We start from the raw sequence: 16,602 nt of genomic DNA on the forward strand, positions 1-16,602 counted from the left end.
CATCAATCTATAAATAAGGTAAGTAAATAAATTTCCCATCCTGGCTCATATTAGTTTTCAGAGATCAGCCAAGTTTGTGGCTCTGAGAAGGGGCCATCCAAACTGCACCCCAAGTGCTGCATGGCCCCTTTGCTTTGAACCTCTTCTTGTGCAAGACTGACCAGTGCAAAATCATGGGAGACCCCAGGTTGGTCCATTATGGAGGCCAGTCAAGAGTCCATTGGCCACGGCTGCTCAGCATTCGAGGAAGAGAAGGTTCGTCTCCAGTTTGATCTTTCCCTACCCAACAGCAGATGCCAGCGACTGAACCTGGAGGTACCCCAAAATGGATGTTCCTTACTGGGGACTGTTGGTGGAAGGAGTGGGGGGGGAGGGGGAAAGAGACACAAGTGCAGACATCTATGGAGGGGGAGGACTTTCCAGAAACTGGGAGGGTTTGGCAGGCTTAGCATAAAGATGGTCTGTCCTAATTCCGAAAGCCACTCAGTCAAGGCCAGAGCATCCATCCTCAAGCCTGGCAGAGGGCACTGAAGACCAATGCAGAGAGCTCAGGAACCAGCTGGCAAGGGGAGAATGGATCCGTTACTGAATTGCTGCCAAACCCACTTGCTTAATTGACTCCTATTGGTCTATATTTTGACTCTCAACCAACCAGCTCGGCCCCTTATCTGATTATTAAGAGTGCCAAGAGCAGGGGTCTGCTGAGGAAGCTTACGCGGCACCCTTCTGCGGGAGGCTTAAGTCTCAGCAGGTTTTGCTCCCTGTGTGGCTTTTCTCCAGACTGATAAGCCTGCTGAAGCCCACCCTTTTCTCAGAAGCAGACAGCTGCTGCCTGTTTCCCATCATAACCCTTATTCCAGTAGGATCAGCTTCCAAGACAAGATTTGAACCCTGGATTTAGGGAAAGAGACAGACATGCATGGGTCTTGTTTTATTATCAGCCAATTTCAACAAAGCCACAAGAGCAGATGCAGCCTCTGAGCAGGACCCCACAGTCACCCCTAGGGCCAATCTGGCGGTTGGGTGCATTTTTTTGCACTGACGTTACCAAATCCTTCAGGCTCTCATGTATGTGTGACTGACGGGTCTTGGCTGTTAGAAAGCCAGTTTCAAAGAAGCTGGAATCATTGCAAAACAATCCAGAGCCAGGGGCTCAGGAAAGACAACTTGAGTCCAGTAAAATCCTAACCTACCAAGACCGATAACCTGGCTAGCAGCCATAGATGCCGAAAACGTTTGTTCAAAGCAGCCAGCCGCCTCACCAGTACTTAAGTTACAGAAGGACTAGTTTCAGTGCAAGAACGCAGAGGTGCAGCTCAGTGGCTTTCAGCAAACATTCCATGGTTTTTCTGGGAAGTGTTGCCCTCATGAGAAAGACCTTCTTTTCACAAAACATACTGCAAATTGCTGTATTTTTTGACCTCATATTGTGCACCAACAACTCAGTATCTACTCTTAGCAGCCACAGAGATGTTTTCTGTAATTATCTGTCACCAATCTGGTCCTTCTGCCAAGATTCCAGCTGAGCCACACAAGGCCTAATGAGGCTGGCCTAGAACTCACAGGGTCCCATCTGCAGCTGGGCTTGGTGCTTTGGGCTGGCCTAGCTGGAATCTGGCCCAAGCCCTGCCCTGCCCCTGTTGTCTTGAGCTCAGGGCTCTAGTCCTACACTGATGGAGAAGCCAACAGCTCGCTCGCTCTCTTCCCCCCCTCCCGTAACAATACACCAACAGCAGAAGAACCACTTGGTCAGCTGGGCATGTCAAGGAAATTAATCTGGCTGGTCTAGAGAAACTTTTATTACAGAACAGGCCAATTCAGAAGGCATACAATGAAACCGGTATGTAAACCAAACCACAATTAAAAATACAGTGAATTAACAGTTGGAAATCCAAGTACAAGAGAAGCCTACAGAAAATCCTCCCAAGCAAGCCCTGTTGGCAGATGCTGGTGGGATCATTTTTCATAGGAAACGTGGCTGCCTACCAGCTGCTAACAGTGCTTGATAGGACAAGCTGGCAAAGGCGGAGACTGCCACTCTACATCAGAACCAGTTAAATAAAAATGACTTGTAGCCGATGCCTGAAAAAGCACATCATAGTGGAATGTCAGTTCCTGGAATTTACAGCAAAGATGGTGGTTTTCCTAGATCCTTGGTTGGCTTTGCAGGTAGCAGAGGCACTAAACTGATGGATAGAAGTGAAAGACATCTGGAAGCCATCAGAAGTTAGAAAACATCTACAGCTGTCAATGGAGTGACGTGGGTGCAGATAACTCTTGCAGACTCAGGTCAGGAGGATTTCCCATCCGTTATGTAGTAACGATACATCAAGCCCAGAACCAAGGCTCCCAGGATAGGGATCAGCCAGACCGTCCAGATGCTGAGGAACAAGCAATAAAGAAAAGGTGAGCCATGCTTCCGTGAATGGAAAGATGATTCCTGCTTTCAGAACTTCTGACTATTACATGCAAGACGGAATGTTGGTGACAGAGGTAAAATGCCCCCCGCGGCCCCTGCATACAGGAACATCTTGTGCATAATTATCATAAGCAAGAAGGCTGACATGTCCAGCCCAGCACTTCCGTTCCTCTTCACAGTTGCAACTGCTGTATTTCTGGAACTCTTCAGTTTCTTAGCATAAATACATTCTGGGGCAACATGGTCTCTTCTACACAGTTCAGCCAATCGATGTGGCCACATGTTGCTGACACTGACACTCGCTACAGAATTTCCCATTTCATGGCACAGTATTATGATGGCCACCAGTTATTGATTGCTAAGGAAAATTCTCTTAAACTTATCGGAGAAATGTAAAACATGTTTACACTTGCATTATACTTATTGTAAGGGTCTAATGTAAGTACCAGCTGTAAGATGCCAACTGTAACATTCTTCTCTTTGCCACCACCAGGGAGGTAGATTTCACTAGCTACACAATGCCTGTAAGTCTTCCATTTGAGACAGGAGGACACACATTTCCAGAGGCTGCTTTTAAAGACAAAGGGAGCGCATTTCTTTGATTTACAATATTGTAAGGATACTGTACCTTGACTCATGGAATGTGCTTGGAACCTGGAGAGATAAAAGGCACATCCTTGTGTTAAGCTGATAATTGCTCAGAGAGCCAGATAACTCTTCCCAACTTTCTCACTCCCTGGGGAGAAGGGGGGGGTGTCTTAAGTTTCCCTCCCCTGGTCCACCTCCCCATTTATTCTGTAGATCACCACGTCCCATCACTCTCCCCAACAGGCAAAGGGGGCCTTTCTAAAGGATAACATCAATACTCCCCAGCCCATCATAAGAACCAGATGCCCATCCTGTTCTTTCCTTCCACTTTGCTGGCTGAGGTCTTTGCCACTGTACTCCCCCCCCACCCATCTTCTGCTAGGAGCAACCTTGCATTCAGCATCAGCCTGGTCCTAAGAGCTTGACCATGTTCAGAATCTGAGAGAGCAGAAGTTCAAGGGGGTTAACAGGCCTCATCCACAGAGGACTGAAGGAAGGCATGGCCTGAGCAACAAAGAGACGCTCCAACCTGTTAATGAGTCCCTTACTGGCCCTCCTGGAAAGGTTTAGACACGGTGCCTTCTGAGAAGGCCTGCCCAGAACAGCCCGGCTGTTCCCAGGCAAAATCCTTCAGTCAGGTGTGAAGAAAAACTAAGGTTACATCAAACTCCCTAATGGGACTCCATTTAGCATGACTTTAACCTTTTCTTTGGCTCACGGCCCTGTTTGTCCTACCAGCTCCAAGGAGTTTACGGGAGGATCTTCTCCTTGCACAAAGACAGAAGGCAGCAAGTTACCCAAACAGGAAGCTAACCACCTGTACTGCTGCCCTCCTTGCCAGGCCCTTACAAGCAGATGGCGAGAGAAGCCGCTCTGATGGACAGCAGAGTGATGCAAAGGATATCCCAGGATGGGGATGGGGAAGAAGTTGGAGGGGCAGGCAGGACCCAAGAGATCGTTTCTCAATGCAAGAATTGTATCAATTGTTAGTATCTACAGCAGTCTACAGCTCATGACTTTATTTGCTGTGGACCTGAGTGGAGAAGAAATGTTTCCAGTTTGTCCTGTGTGTAGATGATACAGTGAATCACGTCTGTTATTTGCAGAAAAATAAAAGAGACCATTTTTTAGCTGTAGAAGTGGGGCTGTGCCAATCAAAAACAGGCAGTTTTTTCAAAGGAAAACAAAAGAGGCTTTAGGAAGAATTTATTTGGGGGGGGGGTGTTACAACATGAGAGACCTTCAACACAAACCCCAGGATGAGAGAATGGCAGCTCAGACAAAACTCCTTTCCTTTTCAGCCCAAATAATAGCTGTTTTTCTGAAAAGCTATATGGCTTGGATCAGGACGTGTCACTCTGCTCACCCCCACCTCCATAAATGCTAGAGAAAAAGAACAAAGGAAGGAGCAACAGTCTGCATTCGCCTTGTGAGTCAACAGCCTTTCATTTTAGGAAAAACTATCAGGTCGGTAGGAAGAATGGGACCAGGAGATGAGGCCCCATGCAAAGAGGAGACATTTCCAGAGAAGAGCCAGTCCTGAAATCCAAGCCATGGCCTTGAGAAGGAGGAAAGGCTGATCGGAGCAGAATGGCTGGAGGATCACTGGCTTCAGAAAGGGAGGTGCAGGAGACCTTCCCACACAACTGGCCGAAAAGGCCCCAGCCGAACAAACAGAAACTCACTGTGTCAACAGATAATCCCAGTGCAAGAGCAGTAAGACAATTAAGTCAGAGACACATTTTTGGGCTGTTATTCATCACAGATAATGGACATGAACAGGAGGGGAGAGAGAGTGTAAACATAGAAGCCTTCGTGAGAAGCCTAGGTTTGTATCAAAATTGGTTTGATAACAGTTTTCACAACAAAAGCATCCTGCTGCTCAAAACTGGAGCAGAAAGCACTCCAACTCTTTTATAGTCTGAGCTTTACCTTGTGCTGCAAACCAGGCCTAAGTCTGTACTTTATGATTCCATATATGGCGCAGTCAGAAAACAAGCCAATTAGGTAACCAATTTAAGCAAGTTGTGCAAACACAGCCATTGTTTCCTTGATCTCCTGCCTTGTTCCCTTCTCCTGCCTTTATCCCTTGGGCCTGGCACACCAAGTTGCTCTGGGGTTTGGCACTTTGCAGTCATAGGCATTGCTTTGGACCCTTTTTCTGGGCCCAGGATTTCCCCAAAGCGGAAGGTGAGAAAAGCCACTTTAGAGCGCACTGCAGACAGCCCTTCCAACTTCCCAGCCATCTCTGCCATCTTCCCCAGAGGCAATGAAGCAAAGACACAGCAACAGGAAGATTTATGCTGTAGTTTTCAGACAGAGAAACTGCGAGGGCAGTTCAAGAGTGGAGCTGACCACATCCAAGAGATGTTCTGCACCAGCTGGAGGAGAGAACTGGCTTCCAGGCAAAAGGTGGGAGGGGCTGCCATTCAGAGGCTGGCTGTGTGGGCAGTCCCCTTGGGAAGGGCAGGTCATCAGGAAAGGCAGCAGGTTCAGGAATTGGGTGAAGCCAAGCTGAGATTCCTGCCTTGCTCCCAGAAGAAAAGACTTGTCCCCACATTTCCCTGGGAGGCGTTACTGGGAAGAAACATCAATGGCAGAACTGGAAGTATGTTGACTTTCAGTTCCATTCCTTGTTGCTAGTCCAGGAGGACAGACAGACAAAGCGCCTCTGGGTGGAAAAAAAGCAGAATCGCTACCATGCTTTGCTTCCCGTGACAGGACATGTCCACCTCGTAACCAGCAGGCCATCAACCCAAAGTTAGCCTCAATTCCAACCAAATCCCACCTAAGAGATCTCAAAGAGATTGGCCACCTACAGTCATGTCAAAGGTAACCTTTAAAGCAATTCTGGCCTCCAATTAAAGCTGGTTCATCATACCATAAGCCCCCTCCGTAGGACTGGCAGATGCAAGCATCTATTTGGATCTCAACCTCTTTACGTTCCCGTCCCCACTGCGGGAGGATGAATCTCAGGACTTTTTCCCTGGTTTCAGCTAAAGCATTTCTCAAAAAGCCCAAGACAGGATTCGGCACTTCTGATCGTATTACTGGCCCTGCTGGTAAATGTCACTGGTTCCTGAAACTCACAGGCATTAGCTGAGCACACAGAAAGGGAGCAAGCAGGGAGGAAGGAAGGGAACACGCAAGAGCAGCCCTTCGATTAGGCCTGGCAAAAGAAGAAAACAAAACACACACAGAGGATAGGTTTCAAAGGGGGTTTCCTGGCCCGCGAAGAGTCTCCAAAGAATCCACAATGGCTGCTACCTGGATCCCAAAGTGAAGACAGGATTTGTTCAGGGAAATTGCTGGCTGTTACCTAAAAGGTTGTCTGTCACAAGTGAGGGTTGTAAAAAGGGGCAGCTGGACAGCCTTGCAGAAGAGGAAAAAGAAAGACAGCCAACGGTCAGTTCATCCTCCAGCCGCCTAAACGCAGCAGACCTGATTCGAAGGAGTGAGCAGCAGAGCCCACAGCAGGGTTTTGACAGGGCCTGGGAGCCTTTTCTCAAGAGGCAGGTATCAGGGCGCTGTGTTTCCCCACACAGCCCAGGGTCTCCCCACAGGTAAAACCCCTCCTGTGCCTCTGGAAAAGCAGGTAGAGAAGCGGGGAAACCCTGCAAAGCTTCTGGCACCACTTGAGCTGCCAAGCCAGAATGAGGCAGGCATATTTACCCCAGTGCCTCTCTTCCCATTAAATTTCCAGCCTGGGAGACTTTATCCTTGCAGGAGCAATGCCACCAAGCCTCTGTTCTCCCCCAGAATCACAAGCTACAGAAAGGCCCACAGAAAGGTTTACAGCCTCCAATATCACTCATGGGGAGGGGCTCTTGTACAAGGTTGTTTTCAGCTCTGGCCGCACCTCAGGCCCCTTAGGAGAAATCAAGGCCACCCACGGCAGCTGAAAGTTTGATGACTCTCTCAGGACAAGTTCAGTGAGCTATAAGCTGGGACATCTTGCTCATCCCAAGCCTTTGTTGACACAAGACGGGGAGGGAGAGGCAAAATAGGGCAATTACAGACTGGGCTGCAAGCTAAGCTGCAGAAAAGCTTTTATTCCCTTGCTGCAAAAGGCTGCACTCCGCTCACCACATGGCACTCTACCCAAAGGGAAGAGGTCCCTCAGCTGCCTCCAGCAAGAGGGCTACCCTGCAGCGCAGTGACTGTATCGGAGCACGCCACAAGACCACCTCATACTCCCTCTGCTGCAAGACAGAGCAGTCAAGAGGAAACAGGAAGTCCCGGCTCCTCCAGCAAATGCCAAGTGCCTTACCCAAGGATCTCTGCCCCAGAGGACTTTCTCCTATTCAGCCAAGGATCTGTCTATCCCCTCAGGAGGCCCACAAAAAGGACAAAAAGATAAAAGTCCTTTTCTCTTGGAGGCCCCCCAAGAGCTGGCAGTCAGAACTCTGCTGTCTCTAGACACACGTCCAGTCACAGCAGGTCCCCAAGTACCTGAACAGTTTTTCTTCCAAGGTGGAAGACCGACAAGCGGCATCCCTTGCAGGGCAGAAAGATGCTACCTGCAGAAAAGAGGAGCGGCTGACAACTCATGAATCAGTAGCCTTGTGGTCAGGAGGATCTGTGCTTCTGGAAACAAAGCCACTGCCTTGATCTGAAGCATTCTGGCCAGCGGTACAAGGGTAATCCCCCCCCAGGGCACCTCTGCCGCGTGAAACAACTCACTCAGCTGAACACGTTTCTGTTCTTACAGCATCTGTTCAGGTACTGAAGGATGAGTATTTTCCTGTGAGACCGGTATATCAGAGCCACCTGGTCTACCCAAATATGGGACAGACCATACTGCTTCTGCTTTCGCCTTTCAGCCCCAATCTAGGAGTCTTCACAGGCAGTCGTTTCTGCGACCAACTATTTCTGTGTAAAATTTAAATTTACCGACAAAGATGCTGCCTTTAATTCTTTGATGTCGCCCTTTAATTCCTTGTCAGTAAATTTTAATTTAGTACTGAAGGATGCTTCCCTGCTAGAATAAAACAGAAAATATATTACCAGAATTGGCCTTACCTTGGAGGCATCAGGTTTGCGATCATCCTGTTGGGAAAAGGGGAAAGAAGGGGGAGACTCGTTACACATCTGAGAAAAACCGCCTCCTCTAAAGGAATGATGGACTTCCCTGGTAACCACCGAAGACCCTAAAGAGGGGTATGGGCTGATGATAGGTGGGTCAGCAGGGAGCTTGGTGGCAACTAATATTTTGCTGGGTAGAACTGAATGACTTTAAAATACAGGAAATGAATGCAATATTAAGTCTGAATAGAATAAATCTACCTATATATACTTAGAAGCATCAATTCTGCATAGAAAATCTAAAAAAATACATTGAATTGAAATCACAGCTCCCCTTCCATCTATGGTGATAACCACTGTTAAGGCCTTCGCTGCCCTGAAGGAAAAATACCATCCAGAAAATGAAACGTCTTTTGATAAAGGAAAAGACCAAAGGCATCTTCCCTTCATTTTTATATCCATTTCGATTGATCCATATCATTTATTTCAGGATCCCTCTGGAGAGATGTGGGTAAGACATCAAACCCAGCGAGTGAGACCATCCATCTCTCCTTGCTAAGCCTGACTTCACTTGAATAACCTGCACGTAACTCAAGGGGGAGACTCTGTGGAGAAGGCCTGGCCTGCTAAACAGGCATCCTCAGATAAGCCAAGCAAAGGAAGAAGAGCTCCCAGGGCCACTGAGGCACGGGGACTCAAAAAAGGAGCTGCTTCCCAAGGAGAAACCTTTCAACACAAATATCACAAGGACCCAAAATTTATTTTATGAATTAAACTTTACCGGATGGATCTCTCCTATGAGATACTGCTTGAGCATTTGTTTAGCATCTGTGGAATGGCCAACATCTTCAAAACTCTCTGTGGCATCTCTACCAGCTTGTTCAAGCAGAACCTTATCTCCACCTGGATGCTAAAAAGGACAGAAAGTTTGAGAAAGAGGAGCAAACAGAGAATGACCACTCTATCTTACGGTATAGGGAACTGCAAGCATTCAAGATTTTTCTCACTGAGGAAAAAATTATTTTTCACTTTACCATAAAGTAAAATCCATTAAATGGAAGCAACAGGACCTATTTCCTAGTAGACTTTTAAAGGCCTGCATTCTATTAATGTAACCCTATTGAAGTCTATTCAGAAACAAGCCCTTTGAATTCCACAGAAACTCTCTGAAGTAAATTAACATGTATGTCATGTCCTTTATGGGAACTAGCTTAAGGAAACACAGCCTTCGTCAACCAAGCACCTAGATTGATACTGTCAATATTGCAATTATAGACGTGTGGTCTCCTCCAAGCATCTAAATTTAAAACCCATCTGTCCACAGAAATATGGCCAGAACAAAGGATTGTGGGAGCTGCAATTCAGCCACATTGACATGCCTTCCCATGCTGTTCCTAGTTACTCAGGAAGGAGTTTGTTTTTCTTATCTCTGGACAGATTAATGTTGGTATGTTGAACACACTTCTCTATTTCAGGAAATTTGCAAGACTTCTATGGCCTATTCTTGTCCCTAATATTTTGAGGGTGACAGCAGCTCTTTATTCTGCTTGAGGCTTAGCTGCTCAAAATTCTTTGTGCTCCTAAGGTGCTGGATGCAGGCAGGAGCTTTAGCAAGCAGGTTGTCAGGCTGCCTGCTGTGAACCACCAAGCAAGGCACGCAAAGGAAGGTCTTCTGCTGGCTGAATGCCCAGAATCAATCCTAGCTGGTTCCCTCAGGAAGATGGCAGAGATGGCCTCCCTCTGGCTGAACTGCTGCCCACTGAGGTGGATAATGGCAGGGCAGCAGGACAAATGACCCAGCCTGCTGAGAAGGCTACTTATATGATCTTTCCAACTGATGTCTGACTTCCTCCTTCACCCCTCCCCCGCCCCCAGGGAGCAGATACCATCAGCTGACAGCAGCACAGGAGCCAGACAGCTTGTCGGGTCAGTGAGTGCAAAGTGGGCAAAACATGCCCAGACACACCCACAGCACACTGCAAAGAACCCTGCGGTGGATTTTACTCCCAGGGTAAAACTCCTCCAAGGGTGAGGTGGGGAGCAGAGGTTAAGGGAATAATCTCTGATTGACGTCATTAGTTTCCCCTTGTGGCAAATTTCACATTTTTACCCAGAGAAATACAGAAAGCAATGTGGACATAGGGGGAAGTAAGGAGACATGAACAACAGACAATAAGGGCTCCATTTGCACCCTTAGCAACTGAGTTCCCTTCTTCCCTTTGCTTCTGTGGCCTCTAAAGTGAAGGGTACTTATCCCAAGACATTCAACAGACTTCTCTGCATAGCTCAGACTTCTCTGCAAGCTCTCGGGCTAATTTATTCATTTACATGATTCAATTTTGGTGCCACCAAACTCTGGGCAGTTCACAATGTAAGTTGACCTTAAATTTCTTAAATTAACTTTCAGTTCACTGGAGGAGGCCAGGATGTCACAAGGACTTCTATTCCTGGTACTCCTTACAGGCTGTTGTTTCTGATGCCTTAAATAATCCAGCTCAACAAGAGGCATACCTGGATGTACAAAAAGATTGAGAAATTGGATTAATCAAGAGCTAAGGGATATTTCAGGCAGCATAATAACATTCCAGTAGCATGCTAAGAGGTGGCAAACAGGTGCCAATTCAGCTTTGCTTCCTAACTTCCCATTTAGTTCTGCCCTCCTGGCTCCGTGGTCTTACAACCGTTTAGGAGTGGCAAAGGCTCCAGAGCCAGCAGCCAGAGGACTACAAGTGGAAGTTAGCCTCTCCCTTCTCTGCCCTGCAAATGTTCTAAACTCTCACTTTGGGTCACAGGCTGCTGAGCTCTTCCCTGGGTACCCTCCTGAGAACAACTATGATGCTCTCTTGGCCGAGAGCTGGCTGGCAGCGGACCTTATGTTATCCTCAGCACTAAACTATTTATTTGCTAAGGTATTTTAAATACACCCCTCAACACATGAAGCAGTAAAAGAGGAAGTGAAGATGATAATTTTAAGTACAGTCATGGCAATTAGGTGGCTCTACCATTTGAGCAATCTGTGAACTGTTATAATTTTATTATAGTTTCACCTTGTGATTAGTTGTTTTCATGCCTGTAATATATTCAAGCAAGAAGACAGTTGAAGATATTCCTATAAAAAAAGAAATAAAACAAGGAGCTCTTGTGTCATTTAGGATTTCGGTTCTATTGCTCTCCTTCCTTCAAGTGACTGTGCTGCCAGTCCAGTGTTGAACCTTGAACCGCTATACAGAATTTGCTGCGATGCAACAATGTGAGTTTAAATATAACAAATCCCCCCACTACCTCCCAAAGGCCTGGCTTGCATATGCCTTGCAGGAGGGCCGTTCAGCCAGCCAGACCCTTCTGGGGGGCGAGGAAACGGCTCTCCCGGCCTGCCCGCTCCAAGAAGGCGGCGCCGGGGGCCCTTCCGCTGACTGGCGCGTCCCAGGAGCCGGGGGCGACGGGCCCCGATCCAGCCATTCCGACGGGGCCCGCGGCAGCGGCAGCGGCCTCGTTGGCCTCCGGCCGCCCTCGCGCCCCCCACCTCGTCGAGGAAGCGGGTGACGTCATAGACGCGATCGCGGATGACCAGCCAGGCCTCCCGGTCGGTGCTGCGCTTCGCCACCTCGGCCAAGGTGAAAAACGGGCCGGCCTCCGGCCTCGCGCCGCCGCGCTCTCCGGGCGTCCCCATCCGCGATTCCCGCCTCACCGGTCTCAGCCCCGCGGGCCGCCGCCGCCGACCCTTCCCCTCGCTCGGCCAATAGCAGCCCCGCGCGCGCCGCGAGGCAGCCAATCAGGCGCGGAGCCATCCGGGCCTTCCGGAAGGAAGTGACGTTGCTGGATGGCCGCCGATTGTCAGCCCGGGAGGCCTCCGAGGCGGCGCGGCCGAGTCCGGAGCGAGCCAAGCCGGGTCGTGGCGGGCCAGAGTTGGGCCCCTCTGGCGCGTCCCTCCTGCGGCAGGCTAGCGGGCGAGCACCGAGGGGAGACCCGGATGTCAGGGAGCCCGACCCTCCGTGCGCCCTGGCGGACCTCCGCCTGATGCATGCGGGCGCTGGAGCCCGGAGAGCTGCCTTGGCGAAAACCGTTTCCTGGCTCACCGTTCAGGAAACGGGGACATCGAATTGAACCTCCCGCTTCCAAATGTCTTAATTCTGGCGGTCACGAGCTTTCTCTGTAACCTGCCAGGTTTTTGGAGGAGCAGCTGTCAAGAAATCTCCCGGATGTAGGGAGTTGTACCAATGATTTGAGGTGTTCTGGTGTTTTAGGGTATTATGTTTATATATATAATTTTACATAATTATAATTATATATACATACATACATACATATGGTTTGCTTTATTGGCCGCTGCCCAGGGTTGCCTCCAGTGAGATTGGGGAGCTATGTAAATTAATAAATATCTAAATTACATTGGGCACCAGGGAATATGAATTAGCCTGCCAAATGATCCTTATTTCAGAAAATGTAGCGATGATCTAAAAGCCTGGATCTCAACGTTCTGCACGTGGCTGCTCTTTGTTGAGCATGATGGGTAGAAAAGAAAGCAGGCCCAGCAGGCTCATATATGAAAAGTATATGAACCATGCAATATATTCAACTGTAAAATATGATCTGATTATTCCCCAGGGACAGTCTTGCCTTCCTGTTCTTTGTTTTGTCAGTCACGGGAAATATTTTCGGGTGGGGGACAGCCTGTGTGGAAAGCCGTCATTTTCACAGGAAATGTGCACTTCTCTTTATTTTCCAGTCGAGCAAGTTTGGCCACATGAGCTGGAGGCTAGCCCAGCAGCTTCTTCATTTATTTACCATGAAGTTACAGAGAGTTGGAATGGGGTGGAGATAACGATAGGCCTGAGATACACAATCACAATGCAGACCTATCTGTGTGGTGGCTCCATCTTATCTGAGGTAATAAAAACAAAAAATGTAGGTAGGGTAAATTGGTCACTCCCTTCGTTTGTTGAAAGGTGACACAAGCGTTACCTTGAGCTTCTGGAAAGCTCATTATACATGGATGGAATTTGGAAGAATCCCCTTCTGACTTTCAGACAGATTTGTTTTACAAGTGTCTATGTGTCCTTCATTCAATGGTTCAATGCATAAACCCTTCGGATATGTATTTCAGTTGAGTGTGAATACAGGAGCTTTGATCCCCACTTACACTCCCTCCATGACATCTGCAATGGTTTCTGGACTCCATAGCAGCATTTCAGAAGAGGATCTCTTAGAGCAAGGGTGCAAAAAAGGGTGGCCAGGGGGTCTTTTTCCTACACTACAGGTTTTACCAACACCCTCAGTGTGATAATGAACTATCATCTGCCATTGCATTTCAGCTACTAAGTCCAATTATGACCTTATAGCAAAGAACTGTGGCTGGTGATATCTGGCCAAAATAATTAACACATTCATCTGTGGTGAGTGAGGTTTACTGGAAAGTAAGCACAGTAAGAACCAGTCAGTATTCAGTGTTGTGGTCAAAGGTGCTGGACTAAGCACAGCCAGATCTCAATTCTAGTCCTCCCTTAGGGACCGATCTGACCCCTCTCTTTTCAGCCTAGTCTCTCGAATTAGAAATCATTCTGAAAAAGAGTACTGGCAGCCCCCTTCCCAAAATGTTGTCCAGAAAACTGCATGGACCAGAGCATGTAGTCACCAAGAACCGTGGCTCATAACAGGAAGGAGCATGAAAAGCATGGCTAAGGCTCACAGGTTACCCTAATGCTGTAGGGCTCCTCTGGCAAGTATATTGTGTCATTTGCTGTTACTGCAATGCCTGGAGACATGCTGCTTGCTCCTTGAGCTGGTTGCAGTGCTGCCTTTGGCTCTTGTGCCCCAGCTCCAGCCAAGTTAGTGCCCAGACAAGGCCTGGCTGTGGCATATCTGCATTTGCTGATGGCAGTGGGGGCGAGAGGGGTGCTTGTAATTTTCCTGGCTTTGTGTGTGTGTGTGTGTGTGGCTTCCCTCTCACTTTTACAGTAACGTGCAAAAGGCCAGGCACAGGAGACTGCTGTAATGTGCAGATCTTTCTCCTGGAATGTTTTCTTTCATCTCTAATCACTGCAGTGAGGCTCATAAATCAGGCAGTCAAGACAAAAAGCCAAACAAGAAGCATAATTTGCTTCTTCCTGGCCCTTGTTGTTTTTGGCACACAGAAAGCAGAGACATTCCCACTAATGACACCATGGGGGACTGTGGATGAGGAAACATCAGCCTGGTGACTCCCCACCTCTTCTCTTTTAAGGCATGCCAAGAGATCCTTGGAGGCTGATGAACAGAATGGACACGGGCCTTTGTTTCTTGGAGAACAAGCCATGTTCTTCAGGCATTGCTTGCCCAGGACCAACAGGAAAACGAGGCTGGGAAGCAGGTTTAGACAATTCCACTATTTGTCTATTTATCTGTATGTCTTCACACACATATTTAATCTCTCTCTCTTAACATTCATTCACACACACACAAACAGAGCGAAAACTTGGAGCCAGTGCTCCCTGGTGGGGTCAGAACACCTTGAGCTGTTGAGTCCTGAGAACAATCCACTTCTGAAGGGCTCAGTCATGTACACCAAGATCTTGGTATTGCTGAGCTTCCAGTTAGCTTCCTCTGGACAGCACACTCGGCAGGAGACAAGCAGTCATCTCACAGTTGTCCCTACTCTGGTAGGATGGATAGAACTTTAATAAGAACCCTCTGGATACTTTAACATACATGTATTATTTTCATTTACCTTTTGACATGATGTATCCCTCATCTCCTCTGAGGGAGGTATGAATGGCAACTCAGATCCAGAGGAGGGAGGGAAATAGGAAGGGAGGCTGCATCAATGGCAGTCTTCGTATTGTAACATGGAGAAGAACATTTTTCTCAAACATAAGGGAAATACTTAAATTTGTCATTGTGATCATAAAATCATGCAGCATCTTTTCTACATTGTGCCCTTTAAAATGCATTGTTCTCTGTTAAAACTGTCATAAACAATTTATCATCCAGTTAAAAATTATTCATAAGCTACATATATTTAGTGGAAGTATTAACTTATGACCAAAGTTGAGCTGCCTGTGATAATCCCCACAGTGTAAACTCAGCATCTGGTACTTGTAGGGTGAAAGGTGAAAAACCAACTTCCTCTTTTTAAATGCTATTCTTTTTCCTAAATGGCATGAAAGTGCCTTTGCTCACTTTCCCTTAATTTTCCACTTGCTCTCCGAAGGGCTTCCTGGCATTTCCTCCCCCTCCTGCAGTGAGTGACTGAGGAGGGAGTTTCTGTAATGCCCAGGAGACACTGAAGGATTTAACTCCCTTTCCTTGAATAGCTGCTGGGTACAAAGGTGGTGCAAGTGGTGGGAGGGGGTTCGTGCAGAAGGAGAATCAAAGACCCTGCCCAGCACTAAGTTGGTTCTGCTGAAAGTGTAAACAATGGAGGAACAGATATCTGATAGGGGCTTGCCCCATAATTGTCCTGCTTCAGTTTAATATCTTGAAGTTTTAATAGTTTAAAAATGTGATTTTCAATTATCTACTAATTATTGGACTGTATTATTCTATGGAGAATCCCCAGCATATCTGCTTCTTCACCTGGTCTACAAAGAAGAGCTAACAAGAGGGAAGAATGCCTAGCATGAGAGGTAGGAAGGCAATTTGAAGTCCTTGGAGATCCTTCTGAAATTTTGCTGTACCCAGCCTGAAGTAGAGAAGAAGAGGGGGGGGGGGAGAAACTAAGCTGAGCATTCAGCCTCTCACCAGATCCATGCAGGATAAACGAGACCAGCATCCCACGGAGGATCCAGAGGTCGACAGGGAGCTAGGCCTGAAGTCAGTCCCGTCAGTGTTGGCAAGGACAGGCTGGGATAGCAGCAGAGTATGTGGCCAGGGAGGAGAGGGTGAATCGGGAAGCAGGACCCAAGTGGAATGCTGAATTCGGATGGGATCATCCTGCCCCTCTTAGCCTTTGGCCACTGAGAGAAGCATTTCCAGAGAACGGGAAGGAGGGAGAGGAAGAAAAGCAGATTGAACCTGGTCTTGAAGTCTAAAAAAGTCTTGTGTGATTTAAAGAGAAAGGCCATACATGGTATACATCAGATCAGAATAAGAGGGACAAGCTTTCTGGGGGAAGGGTGTGTTGTTATATGTGTCATTTTACTTGCTTAAAGTAGTTATCCCCACATCCTGATACCATCAATATCCCTAAGACTGCATATTAAAGAAAACTGCCTTCATCTGTGCAGTCTTATCTGCAAAAAGAATCTGCTGCCAAAGGCGAAACATCAGAGGCATCGATTAGCTTCCCCCTCCATGATTTAGCGTTAAAGGTAATTGAAAAAGTATTGGCAGTATTCCGTTTCCATTTTAAAATGGTGAAATCCCTCACAAACACAACTGGTTCACCTTGGGCACAGGAACAGGTATGCGAAACTAGTTTTATGACACGGATATGACTTGTGCTCCAACTGCAGAACATCCCCTCAGGGGAAGGGGAACATGGAGTCTCTTACTCTGAAGAGATGTTTCCCCAATGGCTGCATGTAGGCAGATCTTGCAGGAAGAACAGAAAATGCTTTCATTAGTGCACCACAAAAGTTCCCTGTGCTGTGGCC

General features: G+C 47.6%; 1 protein-coding gene across 3 annotated transcripts; it reads right to left on the minus strand.

Moving 5' to 3' along the window:
• Positions 1 to 1,779: 1,779 nt before the first annotated feature.
• CYB5B (cytochrome b5 type B) lies at positions 1,780 to 11,857 on the minus strand. Of its 3 annotated transcripts, XM_081335698.1 has the most exons (6): positions 11,721 to 11,857; positions 11,080 to 11,141; positions 8,814 to 8,942; positions 8,030 to 8,056; positions 3,048 to 3,073; positions 1,780 to 2,381 (listed from the first exon to the last, which is right to left on the minus strand). In XM_081335698.1, exons 1-6 carry the CDS (start codon positions 11,818 to 11,820, stop codon positions 2,291 to 2,293), a joined length of 435 nt encoding a protein of 144 aa, XP_081191824.1. In that variant the 5' UTR covers positions 11,821 to 11,857; the 3' UTR covers positions 1,780 to 2,290. The 3 variants fall into 3 exon arrangements, with proteins under 3 accessions (XP_081191824.1, XP_081191825.1, XP_081191826.1); XM_081335699.1 differs by lacking the exon at positions 8,030 to 8,056 and having other exon boundaries at positions 3,048 to 3,095; positions 8,809 to 8,942; XM_081335700.1 differs by lacking the exon at positions 11,080 to 11,141 and having other exon boundaries at positions 11,556 to 11,774.
• Between the last annotated feature and the right edge of the window lie 4,745 nt (positions 11,858 to 16,602).

Source organism: Vipera berus (assembly GCF_964194415.1).
Source record: "Vipera berus genome assembly, chromosome: 10".
Lineage (NCBI taxonomy): Eukaryota > Metazoa > Chordata > Lepidosauria > Squamata > Viperidae > Vipera > Vipera berus.